At 39.9% G+C, this 27,193-nt stretch overlaps 1 protein-coding gene across 7 annotated transcripts in view; it reads right to left on the bottom strand.

Annotated features, from left to right (window-relative positions):
* Positions 1-27,193, bottom strand: part of ASPH (aspartate beta-hydroxylase) — a 215,140-nt gene that overhangs the window by 131,916 nt on the left and 56,031 nt on the right. For 4 of the 7 annotated variants that reach the window (XM_059166360.1, XM_059166361.1, XM_059166362.1 and 1 more), the window contains 7 exons: positions 15,384-15,476; positions 12,610-12,684; positions 7,858-7,986; positions 4,217-4,249; positions 3,192-3,248; positions 2,656-2,706; positions 2,138-2,170 (listed from right to left, as the gene is read on the bottom strand). In XM_059166360.1, the coding sequence (XP_059022343.1) occupies positions 2,138-2,170; positions 2,656-2,706; positions 3,192-3,248; positions 4,217-4,249; positions 7,858-7,986; positions 12,610-12,684; positions 15,384-15,476 (471 nt within the window). Of the gene's footprint in view, positions 1-2,137; positions 2,171-2,655; positions 2,707-3,191; positions 3,249-4,216; positions 4,250-7,857; positions 7,987-12,609; positions 12,685-15,383; positions 15,477-25,285; positions 25,883-27,193 lie in introns of those variants that run through there. The other 3 variants (XM_059166364.1, XM_059166365.1, XM_059166367.1) reach the window with 1 other exon arrangement.

Genomic DNA, 27,193 nt, shown 5'->3' with positions numbered 1-27,193 from the left:
AAGCCTTCCCTGGTCCACAAACTAGGTAGGTCTCTTCACTATATGCTCTTGTTACACACTGTCCTTGTTCTCACCAGCACTTAGTACAATTTCAAGTAAACACAATTGAAGTTACTTGTGTGATCAAACTGTGTGTGTTCCTCATTAGAACTGCTCTAGTCCTGTTTTAGACATAAAGTAGTTAATATGTATGCATTATATGAATAAATCGATCAGAAGGTAAGCTGGTACTGTCATATCCTAGGTATATCCAATGTAGGCTTAATGCTTTCTAATTTTCAATGTGGAAAGCTGGTTCCCTCCATAGCTTTAAAAAGCCACATGTTTTCCACGTTCTAGATGTAGGGAGTTTAATACGGAATATATTCTGTTGACCTACTGAAAAATGGTTTTGTTTTCACCCTACTTACAACTCACTTACATATGTTCACTTGGCTTCCCTAGTTGGTTCCTGAATGCCGCAAATGTATCTTGTTAGAACACTGTGAATAATCCTATTAATACTTCTATCAAACCCCTTTTGTTTGAAAAAGTTCAGGTTTTATAGCAAGGTAATCTAGGGTATCTCAAAATCTTACGATTCAAAGTGTCTCAAATCTTGATGACCCCTTAGGTCCTACTTTATTACTCTTTTTTAACATGTTAAACTGTGCTTATTCTGATTCTCTGTCTATGAAAACACACTTATTTTTATAACATCTTTTTTAACACAGTATCTAATTTTACACTTCTTTCCAGTTTGATTTTAAGGTTCTCTGGATCTAGTCTGCAAACTGCCTTCCAAACATGTTCTTCCTAGCACATTTAGACAAACACTATAATGAGTGGCAGAAATGAGAAAAGTATCTCATCTCTACATACAACTTTTATTTCCAAATTTCTATTCTCTCCTTTAAATTTGAAACTGAAAAGAAAATCTAGATCCAATCATACTGGCCAAGTTATTTAATTTCTTATAAAAATATTAGTTCTTAAAGAACTAGTTCTTAAAGAATCTAGTTCTTAAATTAAATAATTATTAATTAAATTTTATTAAAATCTATTTAAAATTTATTAAAATTTAATTAAAATTAAAATTCTTAAAGAAACTAATTCTTAAAATTCTTAAAGAATGCAGGATGCTTCCAATGGCATCATTCATACTCCATTAGAGATAGCCACTGTGACTGGTCATCTTCGTAGGGCCTTAAATCTTAAATACATGTGCTTAATAAATTAGCATATCAGGCTTATACACAGCCAGTCCTAATTTTCTTCAATTGAGAACCACCAACTGTCATGAGACCATATATTTCTTGAGAGTCGGGACTCCATATTGCTCCTATTTGAATGTCAAGCCTCCAAACCATCAGCCTGTAAAGTCCTCTATATCTGACTCAAGCACTATACATTTCTCCATCCTTCTTGCTTCACACACGAAGTTATGCTCGGCTGACTCTGTTCCTTTTACAGAGTCATCTATGAAGGTGGCAGAATAAAAATGATATACCATTGGCTTTATCATTTCTTAGTCATATTATCTTATGCAAATCACTTACATTCTCCGAACCTTATTTCTTTCATCTCGGAAGTCGCAAAAAATAGAATCTACTTTGTGGAGTTTAATAAAACAGGCTAGGGAGTGCTTTGGCAACAAACTGAAAATATAAATGCCCAAACCTGAATCTAGTGCCACTCATGCCAAAAACATGCCCAAACTCTTTTGTTTATGCCACTTTTAAGCCTGCAGTGAAATTCTTTTGTACCTTTCTTTATGCTAGTAGACCCATCTCCTTTAAGAGTGGGATTATTTTGTAGAAGAAACTAGAGTAGTTCAACTTTCACTAGTTTTCTATGTCTGATCATTATGTTAGTCGAAAGAGAGCTAAGACTATAAAGTAATGAGATACGTTTTCAGGAATAATTTTTAGCTGCTTCTGAAGGCAACTTGAAAAGAGTTTAAGAAATTACTTAGTCAATGGCCAAACCAATGGGGGTGGAAACCAATCTCCCCAAGTAAATTCTTTGAAAACTCCCATTCATTTGGAGATTTTAAGTTATGGTATTTGAAGCTTAAAACACTACCCTCTATAACTCTAAAAACTATGAGTAGTCTTAAAACAAGTAGATGGCTTAAGGTTGAGAAGCATTTTCAAACCTGGTTCATCATAGTCCTGGTATGTAAGGTCATCTGCAAAAAAGATCATAAAACTCAGTATTAAACGGATCATTCTATGCAACTGCTTAACTAAAAAAAAAAAAAAAAAAAACACACACACACACAGCTTAATCTCAAATACAGAATTCTGTTCTCTTAAATATCAGTGTCTGTGGTCAGTGATAGGTACCTCTGCCCCAAAAACACTAGACACAGTAAAAACACTAGACAAGTAAATTATTTTCATAAAAATTCTTCAAGCTGGCATATAGTAAGATATGCAAAAGTAGCATTAAAGATTAATATCCTGTATTGTCATGGTGCCAGTGTAGATGAGCTAAAATATGAAAGCCTGATACTCTTTTCATAATCAAATCTTGTTACAAAGCAAAAAGACTTGTATTAGGTGTTAGGATTCCTTCTCTGACTCCCTTGAAAGAAAAATCACTTTAGCATAGCATTACAACCATAAAGCCTTGAGTAATGTTTACAGTCTAATGAAAATATTCATTCAGTACCTGCTTCGTGGTACCTTCTTTCATCATCACCCACTACTGGCTCCATGGAATCTAAAAGGAAAAACATATACACCTTTGTCAAATGTGAAAAAACCAAATACATTACTAGATGCCATTCTGAAGTATTTACAAATTAATTCCAATTTTCACCAGTGGATGAGATAGATATTATCATTATCATTCAGTAAAATTTAAGCTGAATAAGGGTCCATAATTTGCTCTCTCAGTCACAAAGACAGGAAGGAACAGAACCAGTGAGACTCCACTACACCACTCCGCCTCGTCAATTCCCGAATTGCCTTCCCAGCATCCTATCTACAAAGGGCAAAGTCCCAGTGGTGGTTTGAAAAATACATGTCCTTTTTTCCTCATTCCTCCATGTAATATTAAACTATATTCAGGAATTTCTATAAATGTCTGGGCAACCAAAAAGGACTGTGAGTATTGTAAAGAAGACTCTGTCAAATCTGAGTCAATCATTAACCCTGGGGTAGAATGGCCTTGGCCAGTGCCTTAAACCGAAACATATCACAAACCTGGATTGTCCTGCTCATACATCATCTCTTCCATATCCTGATTATAAACCTGTGAAGCTGTAAGTTAAGAAATGATTAGAAATTACAAATCTATCTCAAGAAGGATTGCACGTGATACACAAAATAGGAAAAGCATAATATCCAGGAGTGACAGAAATGTAAAATCAAATCATAATGATGCTCACATTTATAGTCACCCAGGCACTCACTTGGGGAAATGCCGAACACAAAGATGAATGAGACAGTCCCCATCATCAATGGGTTTATAACTGAGCCGCAAACTGGTGAGGCTATAGTCTCACTTAGATTATACAAATTCAACTATATTCAGCCAAAGACTAATGAGACAGAGACAGAGAGAGAGAGAGAGAGACCAGAGACGGCGGGGAAGGTGAGCCCTCCTCCCGTCCACTCAGCAAGCACCTGCTGCAGAGCATGCCTGAGGAAGAGCACACGCACCCCAGCCCCTCACCCTTGGACCCAATACCTGAGTACTCCCAGATCGCAATACAATTCTAGCATTTGTTGAAGCGATATAGGTCCTCTGTGTCAGCCAAGGATATCATGGGGTCCTCAAGCACAAAGAAAGGGATCTATTCTAGCACTGGAAGAAAAACTGGCCAACACAGGCTGACTGAGAGATGACATGTCCATCTCCAGTGTGGCCATATCTTCTGAGGATGCCTGACTAGCGACAATACACAATTTTGACCTTTCTTTGACTTTGTAATTTAAGACTATAAATATGTACTTCTACTGTATCTCTTGGCCTAGCCATCCCATTACAGTGTATTTATCTTCAGGAGTGGACTTCAAAAGCACAAAAACTATATTCACAAAGAAACATATAGATGAAATTATGACATAATATATCTAAGTTATATATATAATAATTAACTATATTCTATATATTTTATGACATAAAATATATTAATAGATAACCATAGATAATGTTTTCTCTCACGATGATCTTTATAGGAAGAGACTCATTCTAATTAAAAAATAGTATTAAGTTTAAATCTCACCTGTCTCTTCTACAGGGTAACTATCTTCAGTTTCTGAAAAGAATAACACCAAATCAATATTACTACTTTCATCAAGTTGTGTGCATATATACTGTAGATTTAGATCCTGAATCTATGCTTGTCATTGATTTTATTTTGAAAGCAAATAATTATTAAAATAAAACATAAAAAAAAATCCATTAACTGTTTTGCTAAACACTTTATCTTCTACTAGAACTACACTTAGAAATGCCTCATTCTTTTCGACCCACTCAATGCCCCCAGAGCCTGGACTAATGAGAGGATGACTTGAACAGGGAACCAAGTGACAGGGCTGGACCTGGAAAAGGGGCTGTCGTGGTCTACTTCACGTTCCAGCATGGTGTCCTACTGTCTAGAGCAAAAGCACAGTCTATAGATGGGAACACAAGGAGAGACAGAGGAGACTTTCTAAGACGGGGAGCTGACAGGTAAATGGGTTCATAATTGAACCCTCAGACCCCCCAGAGCAAAAGGCTGCAGCCACAGGATTCTCACTACTCCACTGAACCTTGTTAATTTAACAACTACCTGAATTAATTTAATTTAATTTCTGAAGACTATCAATAAACAACTTTTAAGTTCACACTGAATCTATGTCCCAATTAAAGACAACGTCAGAAAGTAAGGTATTCTCAATCTGTAAACTTTTTAGAAGTATTTCTTCCTACCCCCAATCTATAACTCCTAACCTCAAAAAATAGCAAACTCGTTAAGTTTCAAGTTATTTGAGAGTTTTAACTGAAATGTGTTATGTAAGCAGTACCTAAGATACCAAAATTCTGAGTAACTGTCAATCTTCCTGACCCAACTTGGCTGAAGACAGGAGGGAGCAAGAGATACCAGGAAAATGTGGAAATCATTTAATCGGCATCCCTTACTTAGAAATTAGAAACGTTTTTTTCCCCAGGGAAACTGTAAGATACATGATAACTAAAGGTCTAAAGTTTTGTTTTTTGTTTTTTTAAGATTTATTTACTTGTTTGAGAGAAAGAAGGAAAAAGAGGAAGAGAGAGAGGAAGAGAGAGCAAGTGGGAAGGGGCAGAGGAAGAGGGAGAAAGAGTCTAGAGCAGACTCCGTGCTAAGCACGGAGCCAACATGGGGCTTGATCTCATGACCCTGAGATCACAACCCTGAGATAACGACCTGAGCCAAATCCAAGAGTCTTATACCACCCGGGTGCCCCAAAGTTCTCAAGTTCTAAAGCTGGTCTAGAAATGCCTATTGTCAATGCACAATGCAGCTGAACTCATATACAAGCTCAAAAACATTCTGAGTGTACATTTCTCATAGAAAATTATGCATTATATACAATTTTGTAGTTTGGTATGGAAACCAAACCATTGGTGAGAACATGATTTCTATGGAAAAGTATATTTCCTACTCTCAACAATAAGCATGAATGTAAGGTTTTTTTTTAAATATATTCATTCATATATCAAGAGTTTCTTGCTTTTAGTTTTCCAATAAACTACATATTGTGAAAAGGAGATACACTTTACTTTTTCATTATTCCTTTGTGCTTTAAATAAAGGTCTTAACAACCATTTACCAATTTTGCTGTGACCAGGCTACCTTTCCACTCAATGTTTAGCCCGTACAGGTGCTATGCCTTCACCTGATTCCCCTGGGGCTGTGAGGATCGAGGTGCACACCTTAGCCTGTCCACACCCAGCAGTCTAGAACACAAGGGGAGGCACGTGCAAAAATCAACAGCCTGGCCACGCTCCTGCTGAACCGCGGCTGCACTGTGATAGAACCCGGGGAGCTGGCACAAAGATCCATTCTAGAGACTGCCCCTCTGGTTCACTGAAAGCATGCTTTTAAAAGCTCTCTAGGCAATCTTAATTGTATCCAACATTGAAAAATATTTGTAGGGATGTCAAGTACCGCTTACATGGCCCATATTCATAAGAAATTCCCTCTCTGAATCCAAGACCTTATTACTCTGAATCTTCCTGCTTTCATTGGTGCTATGGATTTCATTTACTGCTTGTTTCTCTGCCCGTCTACTTGCCTAAACTTGATTTAGGCTTAGCTAATCCTTAAACCCTGCCAGCCACCTCTTATCCAGATCCTCTGCGGCATGTGGGGCCATGTTGTTGCATGGATCCTGATGCAAGCTAACCATAGACTCCGATGATTATTATATGGTGGAACATAATGGACTAGATGGTTGATTTTGTGTGGATGCTCTCAACCTTTTTCTTTAGTTTTACTCTTAAGAAATGAAAGTCTCATCTCAAACTATGTTTCAGTAGTATTCACTTTAGGTATAAAATTATATCCACACAAATATGTCATTTATATGCTTCTATTTTCTAAATAAAACATCATTAATCAGAGTACAACCTATGGATTAAAATCTTTCAGGGCACCTGGCTGGCTCAGTGGGTAGAGCACGTGACTCTTGATCTCAGGGTCATGAGTTAAAGCCCCACATTGGGGAGAGAGCTTACTTTAAAAATAATTAAAAAGTTAAAAAAGGATCTTTCAACAGCTCGGTAAAGTCTTAAGGGCCACCTTAAAAAAGATCGGAGAATAGATACCATAAGAACAAAGCATGTGTGCTCATTTAATAAGGCTTCAAATAAATACTCATGGGAGTGACACATTAAAACATAGCAAAACACAAAATGTATGAAAAAAAGTTTTCTTCATCAGAGAAATTCCTTCTCTCTATAGGTCAACAGTGAATAACTATACCTCTAACTTGCCTTCTGCAGATAATTCAAGGTAAACTACTCAATGGATTTTTAAATAACCAGCATTTAATGGAAGACACTGATACAGAACAGATATCAGCAAACTAGGATTTTTGTACATAAAGTTTTCCTGAAACATGGCCATACATATCCCTATACCTACATATACCTAAAACGTAGGTATTATTTAAGGCTACTTCTGCACTATTGACAGCAGAACCGAGTAGTTTCAATAAAGGCCATATAGTTTGCAAAGCCTAAAATATTGACCCTCTAAGCTATTTCCAAGAAAAATGTTGTCAATGCCTGGCATAGAAGCTAAAAACTGTGTTCTATAAACTGTGACTATGGAGTTCATATTAGAACAAGCGTTTGTGACAGATTGCCAAATAAAATATTTCATCAATTTTCTGAATTTCTTCTGATACATGGCACTCCAGGAAGAAAGGCACAGTAGAAGCAATTTCACTTACCTTCTATTTTTATAAGGACTTTATATATTCTGATTCCTTAAAAAAGTGCTTTGAGGGGCACCTGGGTGGCTCAGTGGGTTAAAACCTCTGCCTTTAGCTCAGGCTGTGATCCCGAGGTCCTAAGATTGAGCCCCACATCGGGATCTCTGCTCAGCAGGGAGCCTGCTTCCTCCTCTCTCTCTGCCTGCCTCTCTGCCTACTTGTGATCTCTGTCTGTCAAATGAATAAATAAATCTTTTTTTTTAGGTGCTTTAAATTAAAATCAAGATTTCTATTTATTTTAGGGAAAAAATTAGTTTTAATTGGACTTCCCAGCTTCCACTTAAAAAGAAACTTCAGATTAAAAATTAAATTTTGGTTTTAAAGGTGTTTAAGAAAGACTTCAATAATCATAATTACAAAGTGACTGCTGGGTTTTATTCTGAAACCAAAAGACATTTCCTACCTTCATGAAATGTTCTGGTCTCCAAGGGCTCAAATCTATCATCTGCATCACTTCCTACAAGGAAATCATCATCTTCCAGTTGTGGTTCTCTTGCTTGTCCAGCCTCTTCTTGTTGCACATCATCGTCTCCTTGAATGGTCACAACGAACAAAGTCACACAAGTCCACACCAAGGGCCCAGAGGCAGCAGCTAACACGAACGCATAAGCCTCTTCCGAAGGGCTGCCACATACCCGCTCCTGCTGCTGGGCACTCCCTGCCCCTCATCTGGGCCATCGCACATACTGTTGCCCGCTCTAAGCCTCTGTCCTCACTCTGGTCAAGTGCTAGTCCACCTGAAGGGGGCAAAAGCCTTCTCTCACTAGAACATGAACTCACCAAGCACAGGGACCTCATATATTTACTTACTATGTATGCCCAGCACCCAGGGCCTTGCTTAGCCATAAGAAATGCTCAGTAAGTATTTAAGGAATGAATAAAGGAATTCCTAATTGCTAATGTATTTGCCTCTTCAACTATCACCAGGTTAGAGAGAAGATCACCTTGGGACCACTCACTGAGAACTGGTCTAAAACTCCACACACCAATCTTTTTTTTTTTTTTTAATATTTTATTTATTTATTTGACAGAGAGAGAGAGAGAGGGAGATCACAAATAGGCAGAGAGGCAGCCAGAGAGAGAGGGGAAAGCAGGCTCCCTGCTGAGCAGAGATCCTGATGTGGGGCTCAATCCCAGGACCCTGGGACCATGACCTGAGCCGAAGGCAGAGGCTTTAACCCACTGAGCCACCCAGGCGCCCCTCCACATACCAATCTTAAGTAACTCTATAAAATGCTCTGTTGCAAAGAATGGCCAAACACCCCTGGTCAGCTGTATGCTAGGTCATCTGCATGAGGTCACATGTGCTATACTTTGCATCTAACGGTTGCTATGTGGAGCCTGTAAGTTACACAGAAATGCCTATTCTTCTCTTCTGAGACGAAGATATGATATCCTGAGCTGTTCTGCTTTGTTTGTGTAGATGCTGGATAAGCTACTTATCCCGCTGCGATATGGTTTAGCCTGTCGTCGTGGTATAAGAAACTCTCCCAGTAGTAACCTGATGTGGCTTCAAGCAGAGTATGTCTTATACATATAACACTCCAGCCAAGCAACATAAGCGATTTAGCTATGTTCACAGGGCCATAAAGGGCTCAGGAGTGTGGGGTCTCCAGTGTGTGGCTCCAGATCTAGTTTTTCCACATCAGCTGTGACACCCCAGAGAAGTTACATAACTACTTTGTGCCAAAGAATTTTCTCCCATAAAAAGGAAATAGTAGGGCGCCTGGGTGGCTCAGTGGATTAAAAGCCTCTGCCTTCGGCTCAGGTCATGATCCCAAGGTCCTGGGATCAAGTCCTGCATCGGGCTCTCTGCTCCACGAGGAACCTGCTTCCTCCTCTCTCTGCCTGCCTCTCTGCCTACTTGCAATCTCTGTCCAATAAATAAAATCTTAAAAAAAAAAAAAAAGAGAGAGAAAATAATAGGACGCCCTACTTATAGCATTGTTGTGAGATTTAAAGCACTTGGACAGGGGCGCCTGAGTGGCTCAGTGGTTTAAGCCGCTGCCTTCGGTTCAGGTCATGATCTCAGGGTCCTGGGATCGAGTCCCACATCGGGCTCTCTGCTCGGCAGGGAGCCTGCTTCCCTCTCACTCTCTCTGCCTGCCTCTCTGCCTACCTGTGATCTCTGTCAAATAAATAAATAAAATCTTAAAAAAAAAATAATAAAGCACTTGGACAACTGCCTAGACCACAGTAACCACTTAGGTGTTACTGTTTTATGTTATTCTTGTTGTCATCATCATCATCATCATCATTATCATCAGGTTATTGCTATTTCTGCTGCCACTGAACTCTCCTCAAACACTGGAGGAAGGCTTCCTTCCCTCACCTTTAGTACGGCGTAGCAATGTCCTCTGCTGGTACTGAACTGTGTGGGCCCATTTATGGCCACACTATTTATTTGTTTTCTGTCTTTCAGTCACAGCCTGCTACATTGTTTCTCCTCATTTCAGGTTTTCAGCTAATCGGCAAACCAACCACCAATTCTAACTCCTGTCCCTGATTTTACCACACTCCCTCTTCCATATTCTTTTTTCCTTACTCTTATATTATCCAGGGGAACTTCATGGTTTTCACATGAGCAGGATTTAATTCTTGGCCACCGCTACTTAATGGAAAGTCTCTGTTTTCAGTAGGGAAAGCAACCAAATGTCATGCTTTACCTGAGTCTCCCTTGCTCGTCAGTGACAGCCCAGTAAAACAGTTCCCTGAAGGCTGACTACATCTGAGGCACTGCCAAGCCCTCTTCGGCCATTATAGTAACCCTAGGAAGTAGGTACTATCATCCCCCTTTGAAGGACAAGGACCTTGAGGAACTTGGCTAAAGCCACACAGCTAGTACATGATAGTCACAGGCCCTGAAACACCACGATGAAGTGCAGAACGTGCGGCCAGAGTCTACCACAGAGATGGTACTCAGGGAGGCCATGTTTCGACCGGAAAACACACACACACCAGCCAGAGATAGAGCAGGTACGAAGGTCCTGAGGCAGACAAACTTGGCAATCACAAGGAAAAGAGAGCATGTGCACTGGAGGAAACTGACTGAGAGGAGAAAAAGAAAAAGAACAGGCATATCAAACACAGACCCAACTGGATGCCTCTGTAGCCATCATACAGAAGGGGACAGTGATGCTGCCACACTGCGGTCCAGATGCATGCTGGAGGCCAAGCTGGAGGGACTTGCCCATCGGTCCCGTATGAGGCAACAGGAGGAGAGAGAAAAATAAGGAAACTCCCAGTTTTTAGCTTAAGCTACTAAGTAGGGGTCAGACCATGACTAAATATAAAAGAGTAGAATAAAAGTAAAATTTTAGGGGGTGGGGGAGAGTTTTGAAATGCAAAGGAATCGAGAATTGTGTTTAAGTCCATTTTGAGTCTGAGATGCCCATAAAAATACATGCAAATGGAGATCAACAGACAGTTGGATAAGCCAGGAGCTCAGAGGACATAGGGCTGCAGATATATACTCGGAAGCAACACAAATTACATTTAAATCCATGGCCTCTGTGAATTTCTAAGTAAAGAAGAGAGTAAGTCCAAGAGGAAGGCTTGCGGCCAGAAACCCAGGCATGCTAGACTTGATAGACATTTGGATGGGTGGCTTCCTACACCCACCCATCCAAATGTCTACCATATCGTCCCACTTTTCTCTCTCCCCACCTTGGCTAACTTTGGTTCGACCGACCATCCTGACCCATTCAGGTCACCAGTAGGGCCCCCATCTCCTTTTCCCGCAGCACGCTTCCTCCGCTCCTGTTCACAGGCAGACAGATGGCACAGTGCTTCCTAGTGCCCTCCAGTGGCTCCGATTCCTTTGTGAATCAAGTACAAACACCCTTTGCCAATCACTCTCCACCTAGGTACTCCACTGGCCGACCACTCTGAACTACTCTCGGATCTTCTTTTCCTCTGGGCTTGGGCCTTTTGCTTGGGACCCTCCACGAACAACACCCACCTGGCAAAGCACGACCTTCACCTATTAAGTCCTTCAGCTATTAAGTCAGAAAATCACCTCTTTGGGGAAGCCTTTGCTAATGCCAACGTCTATGCAAGGCCTACACAGAGCCATTACAGTTCACTGTTACAGCACTGTCCTCATCATACTGAAATCCCTGATTTATTTAGACTGCATCATCCTTATGTTAGGTTAGAGTTGAACCAAAGATGTAGGAAGGGAAAGCCCGGGCTTGCCCAGAGGGGGAGTCACATGCTCAGAAGCAGCAGCTCTCCTGGCTGAGTAGAAAAGCCAGGAATACACAGACACGGGCTCCTAGACCCCAGAGAGCCAACGACAAAAACCCCCAGCTCAGCTGCAGACAGTCTCCCCAGCAGGCACAGACAGAGACGGACAGGATGTTTTACACATAACATCCAAACACCCAGGACTGAGGAAGATGGTTTAGCATGCCTGCTAAAGCAATTTCAATGATAGAGAGCCCCAGTTGTTTTTAAGAAACATAATTTTTTCCTTTAGGACTCTCTTCAGCTGATATCAAACCATTAGGCATATCAGGCTACCATGTGCTCTGCCTTCTTCAAAATCCCTTTGTGAGTCACATCTTGGGGTTATACGCTCTGCTTTTATCAAGGGGTGTTTCAAGAAATAGGCTCATAAAATCTTAACGCGTGGGTTTCTAAAGTATAATTTAATATTCTCTGTACAGAACTGCATGTAAGAAATGCTTTAGATGTAAGATTTGGGGAAATGTTTTATATTCTCTATGTAGATAGCATGTTCATTTCCTCCCTGGTAATATGACTGATGTACTTTTTGCTCTGGCGACCACCCAAGTATGCAGCAGGTTCGGCGGTCGACAGCAGCCCGATAGCCCATTACAGCTTGCCTGGTTGTGTTCTACTTTCCTCTTCCCTGTTCTTGCCATCTGTTCTTGATGTATCATTGGTCTTAACTCATTTCTTCTTATTTATTCCTACCATTTCTTTATTAAACCTATGTGATAAGTTCCTTAGCATTAAGGCAGAAGATAAAATGAGACCAGTGCTCTCTCAGAAATACCTGTCTCCAATAATTTAAAAAAACCACCCAGTTATGACTTAAATTTAAAAATCATGTCAAAGTCACTTCATGTAATTAGTGAGCAAGCAATTTGAGCAAGCAATGCATGAGAAAATGGGTTTTAATTCATACCATGTTCTGTGTAGACTGACTCATGGAGAAGGGGCTGAATTTGTTCTTCTACTTCATCTTCAATATTCCGAGGTCCTAAAATGATTACAAAACATAACTAAGTAGAAAAATATCTTGTATTAATGAATAACATGAAACATGACATCCAGGTACACACATTTCAGTGAATATATTTGGTTCATCAACTATGCCACCTTTTCATATTTGTTTGCGCCCTTTTTATAAGTTGGCAAACACAGTAAATATTTAAGATTGGTTTTATTTTGACAGAATATATAAATGTTTAGCAAACATCTCACAGAGCAAAATTACATGTTTTCTAATTAACAAAATTCACAATCATGATAGAATAAAGAAAAAGGGATGGGCAAAGCTTTCAGGAGGGAAGTACTGGGAAACAAAGATTAAAATGTGGAAGATGAGGCCAATATACACGAAAGGGCATGACCAGTCACTGTCTTCCCTGACAGTCAGGAGAAAGGGCCCCCTGGCTGGTGTGAGGACTGAGAGGGTCAGAACTGAGAAGACCCCACATGAAAACTGGCAATCCTTCCAGCTTTGGAGAAGCCCATCCGCCAGATCCCGCCGGATTGCAAGAGATATAAATTACAAAAGTCAACACTATCAGTTAACGACATCCCGACAACACTGTGCTGCTTATCGGATTACGGGGTTTGTTGAAATGTGGCGCAGCAAATAAGAAGCTATAATGACAGTGACACTGTGATAAATTTTCTTTAACAAACATCCATGTTCAGTAAATTGAAGTAGCGCTAGACTCGGTATCATGTGTGCGGTCACTGGAAGCAATGCCAATGACATCAGTTGGTTACCCTGACGTGTTAAATCCTCGATGACAAAAACAGAGTAAACTCCTTTGAACTGCTTCAGGTAGGAAAAAGTTTAAGAGCCTGTTAAGCCTAATCACATTACCAAAGCATTCCTGAAGCACAGAAAGTACCTTCTATTTTTATAGATGGTTATATGGCACAAACCACGTTTATATGTATTTGCATATAATTACAGAAGAGCCAGCCAATCTCTGTTCTTCCCTCCTTGGCTCCCACAATGCCCATGACAGCTTCCTAACCAATTCCTAGTTTCACAAGTGCTGACAGCACCATCCACAGAGAATCTAATATTGGTAACTAGAGTGGATGGCACTCTGCTCCTTTGCTTAACCCTCTAATAGCTCCCTCTGCCCGAACAGAGGAAAATCTAAGCTCCTCAGAACAGAACAGAAGACCTCCACAATCAAGACCTGCTCCCATGCCTCTCCAGAATCACCTGCTACTAGCCCTGGCTTTGAACTTGGAGAGTCCACCATGCTGTTTCATCCTTCCATGATTCTGTGATGTTCCTCCTTTCCTCTGGGGAGGGTTAGTACAGGCAGAAGCTAGACTGTAGTGAGTTAAAAACTGGGTGGAACATAAGGTGAAGAAAGCTATTGTAGATTCTTGTTTCAAAATTCTGGCTACTACAGGGCCGGGGACTGGAGGGCAGATACAAAGTTCTGTAGGGACCAAGAGAGGGTTTACTTTACTGTGTTGTAATGAAAGGTATGTACCTGGGTTTGTAGGACAGATAGAGAAAAGAAAGAAGCCAAAAATCTAGATAGTAGAAAGGTTGAAAGGCAACATTTAAACTAAACCAAACATTGCAAAGAAGTTGAAAGGATATGAGTTGATAATAAACTGATGGATTCAGAAGGACAAGTTATCATGTAGAGTAGTATTAAGAAAAATTTTTAAAAAGGAGAACAGAAACAAATGGCACATTTCAGAGTGAGTTATTACCTTTGGAAAAGAAGATTTTTAAATTATAAATTTATTTAGTTCAACGTAACATTTAGTGCAATGGAGATGCTAAATCCAAATACACATTTAATTATAAGACTTTTTTTTTTTAAAAAGTAGCTCTTTTGCTTGAGTTGTGGTATTCTAAAGGATCGGGAGGGAGAGAGTAAATTCCAGGATTATGTTTTGAACAAATAAAAACATCAGAGCAGCACAGGGATCTTAAAAGGGAGAAAAGAAAATCAAATATTCATACAGTGATAATAAAATTAGAGTACTGGAGTTGCCAGTAAATATGTAGTGTCATACCAAACCCTTCCAATAGGTGGCAAAATGAAACCAAATTTGGGAGAATGATTAGGTAAAGGGAAGACTTGCAGTAAATTAAATTGCACTTTGCAATACATAGCACAGCAGAAACAGGAAATGAGAGTAATAGATTTGAATTTCATTTGCCAATAATTTATTCACAGATTTTAGGAATCTTCCTTCTGTGGGTCACAGGCCCTTGGGCGACTAAGGAGATAACTGAGTTTATCTATGAACTCATGTGGATATACAACGGGCCTCCACAGCATTACGTGGGGGTCTGGGAAGTCTCTGATGGAGAAAGAGGACCCTCCTATTAGAAAGACTGGGAGCCCAGTAGGCCTCTGTTACATCATGGAACAGTCAATGACGACACTTGTGTACACTGCATGTCTGACTGTTTTCACTGCAAGAAGTTCTGGAACCGGAGAAGCCCGGCATTCAGTTCCTAACTGCTCCTCTGTGCCTTCGATTCTTGATTCCCCTGTGTAAATTTTTACCAGAAAACATTAAGTTTACTCCAAAATATCAGAAGAGAAGGAGAAAAAAATACATCATATTCCCGTAAACATTGTGACACAAATTATGGGTAAAGCAGCCTTCTGGAAACAGCCCGCGGCACAGCCAGCAGCCAGAAGCACATCTGGTCGGAGGTGGAGGAGAGCTTACCTGAGTCCTCGGGAACCTGATCCTCCAGCCACGGGTATGGCTCAGCTTCTTCCGGTGGGACTGTTGGCTTTGAAGCAGATCCTTCTTTAAGGCCTGCATTTTTATTCACAAAGTTAACTTGAGTTTTTTTCTTTCCTTTTTTTTTTTTTTTTTTGACATATTAAGTCAGGAAAAACAACATTCTCGAACACTTCATCAACAGTACAAGTAATTTAGTTTCCAAGACTTCGTATTCCCTGAGAATGTGGAGGTGCTTAAAATCTGAAGTCGGAAGGTAGACTACTCTTTAACCTCATATGGGCCTTGACTGTCTCTTTACCTAAGTTAACCTTTCACTTAAAAACAATAAAACAAAAAATCCCTGCTTAAGCACTCACGGATCTCTAAAATAATCCTGTCTATACTTGCCAAAAGAAGTTCAATATGAATTCAAGCTCCCCGTGTTCAAAAGTGATTAATTAATTGCTGTTTGAGCTCTGAATCCAGCTGCGAGACAACTAAGATACACTTGAATTTGTTATTTGTTTCAATGCCCTATTTTGATTTAGATATAATTACCTGCTCTTCTTAAAAACTATAGTTAAAAATGAGAATCAAATCATACATAACTATTTACAATCTTCCCAAGGTACCACTTACAATCATACTGTTCTATAAAGAGCTAAAAGACATGCAAACAAGGTTTTGTTTTTTGTTTTTTTTTTAAACGTCTTAAGGAAAATAAAACATGGGGTAAATAAGCATGAAAGCTGATTTTAAAAGCCAACACAAGTCTATGTTAGACTAAATTATTTCTTTGATATTCTATTTGAAGAACATTAAAATCGACCTCAATTAAATACAACTCTTTAGAAAGCTAACCCAGGTCCCAGAGTCTGTCATTCCCTCTACCAGCTCCTGGCTCTATGTTAACCCCAGCAAGAATCTTGTACCAACAACTGTTACCAGAGGAAGTGTGTCGTGCACGTCAGTGACCTACAGTGAAAAGGTCAGTACAGATCTGAGAGGCATTTTTCTTCTCTCAAGCTCTTCAGACCACTCTTAATGTCCATATGCTATTGTAATCTGCAAAACTCTCAATGTCTTTTACTTGTTTTTGATTCCTTGTACTTTTCCTGACTGTTCCCTTCTCTTTTCTCTCATTGGCAAAAACACACTCCCACCTTCTTCTCCCCAGTCCTAAAGAGAGTGAGACAGATACACAGGATTCTACCCCATCACTTATATTTGCTTTAGTTACTTATCTTCCACACAATTTACATAAAAAACCTGACACTATCAAAACAAACACCAGTGGATACAGCTGTGTTCTACTCCTACCAATATAGGGACTTTGAACTATAATGTAGACTCCAAAGGGATCATACACAAATAACCATGAATCCTAAATGTAGTTCAATTTCAGGGGGAGATGGGTAGAGACGAAGGCCTTATTAATAATAAACCCATTACATTTCAAAATTCAAATTTAGGACTGAAAACTCCCATGCTCTTTCCCATTTAAATAACTCCTTCCTCAATAGTCTCTCAACTGTTAAAGGAACAGGTATGAAACTATTCATTGCTACGTTCTGCTGTAAACCTTCCAAATTGTGTCATTGATCTTTGTACTCTCAGCACCTTGGGAAATGCCTGGCACATAACAGGTACCCATAAGCACCTTCTAGAGGGCTGAACGCCCCCAACAGTGAGGCTCCTGAGGTCTGCAGAGATGCTCTGTGACCAGGGCTCCCTGGCAGCACTAGAGAGGCGAAAGGCTATAAAGGTGGGAAAGCGGACTCAGATCAGTTTCCTACTATTATCAAAGAGATTCTTATCTGTGCCGGGCATCCACCACTACAGCCCAGGTTCTGTCCGTTGTGCTGGAATTGTTATTTCTTCCTCAGAAATATCTCCGTTTGGATGAAAACTCATAGGGTCATTCTTCACTAATCCTCAATGCAGCAGGTTTTCAAATTGTGCTCCGCGGGTTCAATAAGCAGTGAAATAGTTCCCCACCAGACAATAAAGATTAAACAGCCTGCAAATCCCATTCTTCTTAGATTTTTTTTTTTAAGATTTTATTTATTTATTTGACAGAGAGAGATTACAAGTCGGCAGAGAGGCAGGCAGAGATAGAGAGGAGGAAGCAGGCTCCCTGCTGAGCAGAGAGCCTGATGCGGGACTCGATCCCAGGACCTTGAGATCATGACCTGAGCCAAAGGCAGCGGCTTAACCCACTGAGCCACCCAGGCGCCCCCTTCTTAGATTTTTAGGCAGTTTCATTTGAAAACAATTTTTGATGTGAGAATTGTTTGAAAACTACTAGCATACCAATATTTAGACATATGATTCCCCTCGTTGTCAGCCTTCTCTAGATCAGCTGGAGTTACTTGTCTCTAAAATTGAAATTGTAGAACTACAGGAGAAAGCAAAAGCATCTAACAAGAGAAAATATTGAGCAGTTTTCTTTCCTGTCGAAAGTGGCAGCTGAATTGTAAATTTATTGATACTTGGTCACAGCTATTTCCCAGAGATGAAATCAGCATAAAAGTAAACAGTCTTGTAAACTTCAAAGCAGCTGAGGATCACATTAACATATCTCCTTCCCTAGACCCCTATTAACTTTCTAAAGTTAAAAAGGAAAAAAAAATGCATTTTAAACTAATTCTTACTAGTCTGCTAAGCCACAGGGAAGAATTAGGCCTATAAGCTTTCATTCTGGTGTTTTGAGAAATTATATTGCCACCCAAATCTACTTTAGTCCATGAATAAGTGTTCCTCAGGAAACAGCAGTAAATCCAGGTTCATAGAAGATTTTAAGGCAAAAGTAAAAATTAAACAACTATATATATATATATATATATATATATATATATTCCCCCCAACTAGTAATCAAAGGTTTTCAAACTGGATTTATGACGAGGTATAAATGGTAAGGAGGTAGTCCTGAAATCAATGTTCAAAATTACATTATGAAACAAATGTCATCACTTTTGATGTTTCTGGGACTGCATAACAAAACACCGCCTCGCACTAGCTCCAGTGAAAAGGAAATTCACTGTCTCATCTCCCAAGGAGTGCAGAGACAGGTGGGCACGCTCTCAGCACTTAGTGTCACCCTTGCACCAGCCAGGCCATCAGGGCTTACCCAGCTGCAAGCTCCTCTGTTGGACCAGAGGACATCTGGAAACAAAGAACCACCTCTTCCTCTGCTTCTCTCAGGCTGTGAGGAAATCTTTGCTGGAAGCTCTTCTTTTCAGCTTTAAGAGTCAAAACCAGAACCCCCTTCCATTCCTAAGCTGGCAAAGGGAAAAGGATAACCATACGCCTGAAGGTAATTCTCTAGGGTTGAATGAAAGTTCCAAGTCAACCATGAGAGCTCCTGCATGATTTGAAGAATCAATTCATTGCCTTAAAGCATACCTTGTTTTTGGTTTTTAGGGCGCATCCGAAAAATTAGGAAATTAGAAAGAAACATGTCTGCATTTAATAAGTATATAATTTTTTCCTACAATTTTAATTAAAAATGGAAGGTTATAAAGTAAGTGACGTGAGCACTTTAAGTCAAACATTCATAGCCAACTTGACTATCTGACAGTTACTTTAGTCCAATATTACCTTACTTCTTTCACTGCTACCCTACTATACCCAAGAGCAATAGGAAATAAATGTATTTTCTTCTCATCTGTTTGCAGCAGTTTAGAACTTACTAAATTGCATGTGGCATTCATTCACTCAACAACTATTTAGCACCTACTAATGGAAGGCACTGTTCTCCAGAGAATGCACACTGAAAAGCCCTACTTCTCATAGGGAGGGAAAAATTTAAAAAATAAGAAACCTGAAATATTTAGAGAATATTGAACAGGGAAGATATGGGACAGGGCATGCCAGGCTATCAGGGAATGAGGACAGATTATCTATAGTGAATTGATGAAGAAGGGTCTCATTGATAAAATGTGAACAGATTCCTGAAGGAAACCAGGGATGTGGCCCTGTGACTTGCACTGGAAGAAGGTTCCAGGTAAGGCTCTGGACCAGCAAGTACAAATTTCCCAGCTGGTCTGGGGTGAGCAGGTGCTGGGAGCTAGGAACAGTCATGTGGCCAGTGCAGCTAGAAAAAAGAAGCAAGGGCACGAGAATCAGAAAGGCCCTGGGGCCACTGATCATGGAGCTATCTACTCTGGCTGAAAATAAAGGATTCATTTTTCCCAAGAGTCTATACAAACCACTTCCTCAACAAAATCTGGGAAAGTGAGAATTACAAATAGGACTTCGAAGACTTAGCCCATAAAAGCTAAGATATTTTAAAAAACTGGCTTATCAATCTTTGGCATACAGATTCAGTAGTGTAGAGACTGAAGAAAATTTTGATCTCACCAACCTAGGTTACTCCAAATGCTGAGATTCAAAGCGGAAGAGCTTAGGACTGCTACTGCTTCAAATGCAAGTAGTCTGACAGTGTAAATTACAATACCCCAAGAATAACCCTAATAGGTACATGAACTTGAGAAATATTCTGGAAAACCGAAAACCAGAAAGACGCACATACTGATGGGCCACACTCATCATCATTGCAGCTCCTTGCTTGTAAAATCAGCAAATACAGATCTTTGCAGGTATCCCAACTGCAGCCCTGTCAAAATTCTGAACCTGTCAGAAATTTAAAAAGCTGCCCCATGATCTACCGTAAGAGCCAGTCCAGATTCAAAGTGTCTTCACATGATCCAACATCGACAGCCAGCCAGCCAGAAGAGGACGACCTCAATCTCAGAAGAATGAAATTGCCAAAAGCACTCCGAAGATGCTGGGTTTCAGGACCGCTGAAGGGTCTCCACCAAGACTGGAACTCAGCGGGCTCGCATGAACACGTGCAACACGCGACAGAAAACAGGAGCTCGGTTCACGCACGGAGAGGGCCGCCGCGGAATTCCACCTGAATCCCATCTTGAGCAACTACCACTGATGCAGCCTGGCTTTCCGCAAGTATGGGAAGGGGATAAAACTCTTGTCTTAGAAGGCAAGAATTAAATGAGAGAGTTCAAATCCAGCAAATACACACCCATTTTCTTCCCACAAATTAACTTTTCCCTTCATTTCTTCCAGAAGAGCCAAATTTGCCACCTTCCCTGCATGCATACTACATGAACACAGCAACCGGCAACCTCCCAGTGGTTAAAGCATCCTGCAATCATAGAAAGGCCTACACCTGTCTTCAAAAATTCTTTTTAGTATTACTCAATGGCATATACAAAGCTGAAGTATTTTTACATGATCTGGGCTTTGTATGTTCATCATTCGATAAATCTCTATTGGATGCCTATTATCCTCAGCTCTCATGATAGGCACTGGACATAAATCACAGTCTGGTAGGAAGCAAAATCCAGGAATGGCACGAAATGATGAGCGTGATAACTGGGAAGACACGCAGTGTCCTCCCCCCCCCCCCCCCCGCCCAGGAGGATCGGAGAGAATGTTAGTGCAGACGTGATGAGTCAGCTGGATCCTGCAGCAGAGGTGGGACATGGCCCACTGCATGAGGGGGAACACATTCTAGGCAGAGGGGAAGAGTGGACAGTGCTGGCATTAGCTGGCTCCAATTCATTATTTTCTTCCTCCACCCCTTATTTCCTAACATTTCACTGTAGAGATGACAGTCACCTTTGTCACTTGTATCCCCAGTGCCTAGCACAGTCTGGAATGCTGCAAACACTCAGGATATTTGTTGAATGGATCAATACATAAAAAAGATGATACTGCACATGGGTATTTATCAAAAATAGCACAAAAGCTTTAAGTATATGTCTTCCTAATATTTAAGTACATATCTTTCTCTCATCTCTTAGGGTACAAGAGCAGTAATGTTTGAGGCAAGGAAGAAATAAATGACAGAACCCTATGATGTACAGATGCTAATGTAGAGTGATAAAAACACATCAAGTGAAATCAAATGAGGTATGAAATGAGAACAAAGAAAAGGAAGATAGAGGACTTCCTGCTTTGTAGGGCTTACAAGATAGAAGCTTTTGTGAAAACTGATTTCTATGTAAAAATGATACCCAAACCGGTAATAAACATCTAGGGCACGTGGTTTTACCTTCAGGCAAACAGAGGAAGGACAAGAGACTGAAGACTGTTACTGGGGATCTTTTCAGATTACTCCAAACAAGATTTCCACGAGAATAATACTTAGCCGATCTGCTACATAACACCCGCCCTTCAGTTTCCCAAGAATGAAAACCTCTTTAGCTGGGGGGAATGAACAATGTGCCAGCTCTTCACGCAGATCCAATACCAGCTAGTTCCCACAGCCACATGACAGTATTACCTTCAATTTACAAATGAGGAAAACTGGCATTTCTAAAATGCATTTCCTAGTGAAATAATCCAAGTTAATCAATCTGGAGAATTGTTACCAGTGGAGAATTATTCCAGAAGAAGGAATAGTGGAGGACTGGGGAGAAAGGAACCAAAGCCAGGAGATGGAGCCTAAGTCACCAGACCCATTTCACAGAAAATGACACTACAGTTAAAACATTTAAAATTTTAAAAATCGTACTTGTGGGTTACTTTTATCTGTTTTTTAATGGAAATATATATATATCCTTATCATCGAAATAATCATTACAAAAATGTCTGAAGGTACAGAGTTGTATGACTAAGCAGTTCATAACACTATAAAATATTTTCCATGAACTAAATACTTATAGACTGAATCCTCCTGGGTTAACTCAGGCATTCATGCTGAAGGATTTATGTCAATTTATCTAGCAAACTCTCCCTTATCATGAAATGTTGAGAAGACCACTTATATACAATGCAAATCACCCACAAAGTAAAACCAAAAATCTTGTAAAAAAAAAAAAAAAGTAGTAATAAGATTTCTAAACAGTGATTACTAACAATGTTGGCAATAACCTTAAATACACACACAAATCCTTAATGAATGAAACAGACACTGTGCATCACAACAAATGAAGAGAAAAGGATGATATAGTTCTTCAAAAGAAGTCACCTAAATATTAAAGGACAAAAATGATTCTTGGAAAAATTGCTAGGCTCCCAAATATTTTTATAAAACTGACCATCGTTATCTTTACAGATACAGATACAATATGAAGCAGCAGAATATAGAAATAACTATGCTCCAAATTAAAAAGTGAGTAAAAGTCAGAATACAAGCACAGTTTTAAACTCATTAATCAGGAGCAAAGTTTCTCCCACACTCAGTTTTTAGTTGACTAGTAAGTGCCAACGCAGTTAGATGAAGTGTGACCTCAGCTTCAATAAATTCAGCCAAAGCCTTCATTTACTGAAGAAAGAGGAAAGAAAGAAAAAAGAAGAAAATAAAACCATTCCCAGTTCATAAGAGCTCTTGAAATATATTTAAATGCTTTTAGTAGAGATGTACCAATTTAATTCTTAAGCTGATATTCAAAGGAAAACTATGACAGAAGTAAAATATTTCCAAGAGCTATAGCAAGCAATAGATAATGTGAATGTGCTACTGCTGATTAGGTTATTCTTAGATTTTTTCCCCCCTTCATTTTCTTAAATTTAGCATTTATATACTTTATCCCACATCACTTTTATCTCTTAAAAATCAGTGTAGAAATTATTAGAATGCCCTCGGTAAATGCAAATATAACTATCAGCCCTCCTCCAAGAAAGAAAAAAAATCTGTAGAAAAAAATGACACTTAAAATTTGGTACATGAATTAAAAAATCAATCCATTTATCTTAGCAGCAAGATCTACCATCAGGATATGTTTCTAAGATGTTGTAACTTTCATGTGTGTGGTATCTGTTTTGCTGCTTGTCTGGTCAGTGCCCAGTTGGAGCCTCCCTCTTCTCCCCCCAGAAACCGTCTTCCCTGCAGGAAACATTTCCTACGGTTTTAGCAGGGCCCATTCCAACCCCCACCCAAAGCGCTGTGCACAGGAGACAGGCCGAGAAGATTAACCATCCCCAACTACAGGAAGGGTCACAAATGGTCACCAGACCTACCCAGTCCTGCTGCAATTCTCTCAGAGACTTGGTCAGAGCCATTCCAGAAAATTGGCTCTTTGCACTAAATAAAAGATCTGTCTGGGGCCCATTGAGGGCCATCTTCTTCATCAAGTGGTACCAACTCCCGATAGACAAGTCAAGGAAAAGCATCAGCAGAGCCAAGACTTGAGAAGTAGAAGACACCCAGATCTGATGACAGGTCTGGACTTGGATTTACCCACCCAAAGCCATTGCTCCTCTATCTGCCAACCAAATAAGCCATAAAATTCCCTGTGTGGTTTCCAATGTTCTGGTAATCAATACAACAAAACCCTAATTGACACACAAAACCCCAAGTGAACACGTGTTACAATTTCTTTGGGCCATGGTTTTTGAACAAGAAAATAATAGGATTGGATTAGCTATATTGGGTATTATTCTCTAGGATTTCCCTCTTGCTGTATAATTCTGTCAAATGGAATTTTTGTCAACTAAATGTCTAAGTGCTTGATTTTAAGCAGGAAGAGTGCCAGCCCATAAGAAAATGGCACACAACACTTTTAGCAACATTGGCACTTAATGCTAATTCATTTCTGGTTTGAAATATCTTCAATTAGGCCAAATTGTCTGTTTTTAAGCTCTTCACAGAACAAGTTGAAGAATTATTATTTTTTAGGATTTATTTATGAGAGAGAGAGAGGGAGCATGTGCACAGTGAGGAGGGGAAGAGAGAGTGGGAGAAAGAATCCCAAGCAGACACCGCTGCGTGTGGAGCTTGATGCAGGGCTCGGTCTCATGACCCTGGGATCAAGACCTGAGCCGAAACCAAGAGTTGGACACCTAACCAACCGTGCCACCCTGGCACCCCCAAAGAACTATTAAAAAATAAATAAATAAAAGCTTTGTGGCAACATTTTAGATTCTGTTACAACAGATCAGGCCGCTCTTCTCCCGTCCGTAACTGAGTCTCACTGGCAGTCACAGTTAGAGAGTTCAGACTTCATGCACAGGACGGCACAAACCATTTGTAGAAGTAGATTCTTATTGAAATTGCATTTTATTAAATGTCTGTCTGATGAAGCTGTGATCTCTAATTAGATCTCAGATTTGAAGCTCCTTAGAAATGGTAAACCACAATACAATTAAATATGAAAAACAGATGCCACTCCCCCCAAATAACTGAAAAACCGTGTGATAGGAAATGAAAGCGTATCTTAATTTGAAATATTTAAAGTCTTGTTACTTCTATTCTGAGTCTGTAAAAATATCATCAGTAAAGGTGTTCTAAAATTGTTCTTCTACATCAAATTGTTCCTTTTATTCATGACTGCATCCAGAGTTCTCAGAACAGTAGGCACTGCATGCACTGGCTGACAAAAGCAGGTGGGGAGGAGTGGCGGGAAGAGAAGCCAAGAGGGGGAGTAGCCAGGAGGCATGGAGGGATGGAGGAGGAGGTAGCAGAGCCAACAAAAGTTTGGGGAGGAGAGACTCAAAAGGAGAAAAGGGGGAGGAGAAGGAAAAGGAGAATCCAGGGAAGAGCCTGAGGAAGGGGCCACCCCTGAGAGACTAGGGGGAAAGAGGCCCCCAGGGGCTGCCCCAGGAGCCTGAGGAGGGGGAGAGAGAGGATGGGGAAGAAGAGGGGAAGGGGAGAGGGGAAGGGAGAGGGGGAAGGAGAGAGGGAGAAGGGCAGCTGAAGGGGACAGAGAAGCAGGAAGCGTGGAGGGAAAGGAGGGAAGAAGACAAAGGGTAAAGGGAGAAAGAAGAAAACCTCCCACCCACCCCACCGCCTGTCACACCCGAAAGGCACTCCGGAAAATCTTAACGTTCTTATTTAACTCAGAGAGAAGTATTCAGTCGATTAAGAAGCTCATTACAATTCATATTACAGGTATACATTTATCTGGATACATGATCAATAAATTAATAAAAACTGAAGCTATGACATCACATTTTTATTACATGGTTTTTACAAGCATCATCTTTGAAACGGAGAGGCATAAGACAGTGCATCTGAATTTCAAACAATGTACGTACTGAGCACCAACAGATACACCCAAGGGCTAGCTGGAGCTCCCCAGCTGGAGCAGTACAAAATTTTCTATGCCATTTAGCAGCAAATCACGATGAAGAACATTACCATTTCCTGCGACGACGATATTACAGCTTTCAGTTCTTCCTTTTCTGGTTCTCCCCCTTGGCTGAGTGTGCATGTCTGCCAGAACTTTTCCCTTCCTTTGCGTCATCTTTGTCTCTGGACGCCATTTTACCGGAAGTATCCTTGACATTTGTAGACTTTTTCCTACTTTCCTTGGCTATAGCGCTTCTGTCTAGGCCCACATTCTCCTTCTCTCTGTCCTTTTTCCCCTTAGGAGACTCTTTCCTGGATACATCTGCGTCAGGAATTTTCTTATCCTTCCGGTCATCCTCCTTTTCCTTCTTCCCCCTTCTTCTCTCTTCGCTCTTACTCTCCTTCCTTGACTCGGGCTTCTCTTTTTCTTTCTTGAGCTCTTCTTTAGTGAGTTCTTTAACTTTCAGGTTTTCCAACCAAAGGAAAAAAAGTTTATTGAAAGCATCTCTTAATTCACAGGACAGTAATTTAGTGCTAAAGTATGGTCTTTATCTCTGCACACACATGAAACGGTCATTCAGAAAGAGACTTTCATCCCCTACTTTTAAATTGGCTAAAACCAGATACAAACCTCAACAAAGTATCAGCTACCAAAGAAATGCCAGAAACTCGCCATCGTATTTTTCCAACTTGAAACAGGTTATGATTTCTCTTAAAATAAGGCTAACATGCAATATTATGAAAATGAATCCATCCATGAATGTTACACAAAGTGTTAACAACTCACATTTCACAATTATAATGACATAATTAAAGGAATACTGGCAACATTAAAAAAATCTCCCCAGCTTACAAGCATCCATCCAAAGATAATTTTAAAACTTTCAGTTCTAACAAAAAATTATGTCCTTAAAATAACTGTGCTTACAAGCCTTGAAAACAAATATAATGCACAGATAAAAAGGTAAATACCATCAATTTTCTTAGGTAAGGAAAAAAAACAATATCCACGGGCGTGAAATTTTAAATTCATCATCTGTAGTACTTCAAATGGACAAGTAGACATTCTTGTCTGCTTATAGCCAACATTATAAACTCAGTATTCCTTTAAGTATGTTTTCCAGTTAATTTATTTATGTACAGCCACTCAAGCCAACATGTTGTCCATCCATGCTCATAGGCAGGGGAGCAATTAAATGGAACGTACAGCTAATTCTCAGTCTCATGTGAGACCAATCCTGCTTTCAACCCGTTTTACATAAAGTTTAACCAAGCTGCTAGGAAAAGCTTTGAATTTCACCTTCTCGCTCTCTCATTAGGAAATACAAAAGAAGCAAGGTATTTACTGTATTACATAGCATTTAAGCAGAAACAAAGAGAACGAAAGATTTCTTTAATAAAATGTGGAAGATGTTTATGCCCATCAGAATTGCTTAAAATTCACATAGCTCAAATGTTATTCTATTCTTCCTGAAAATCTTACTAAGACCTTCTAAAAATATGGAACATTCCTAAAGAAGCAACTGTCCGAACCCTCACTGACTTCAGTGCTGTTTGCAGAGACAGAGATCACGCGGTTGCCAGAGTGTTATGCAATGCTCTACAATCTTGTTCTGCACAGCTTTTACAATACTAAATTTTTAATGTCTGATTTGCCTCTCCAGATCAAGAAGTATAAATTCTACTTAATCTTTGGGCATTTATCTCGTAATTAGCGGCATGAGAATAAAATGTAAAAACTGTTTTCCTTCCTGGGAATTATTCAGATGGA

The sequence above is a fragment of the Mustela lutreola genome, chromosome 3 (assembly GCF_030435805.1).
Source record: "Mustela lutreola isolate mMusLut2 chromosome 3, mMusLut2.pri, whole genome shotgun sequence".
NCBI classification, from domain to species: domain Eukaryota; kingdom Metazoa; phylum Chordata; class Mammalia; order Carnivora; family Mustelidae; genus Mustela; species Mustela lutreola.
The sequence above is the reverse complement of the archived record's forward strand: the minus strand, read 5'-3'. Positions and strand labels throughout refer to the sequence as shown.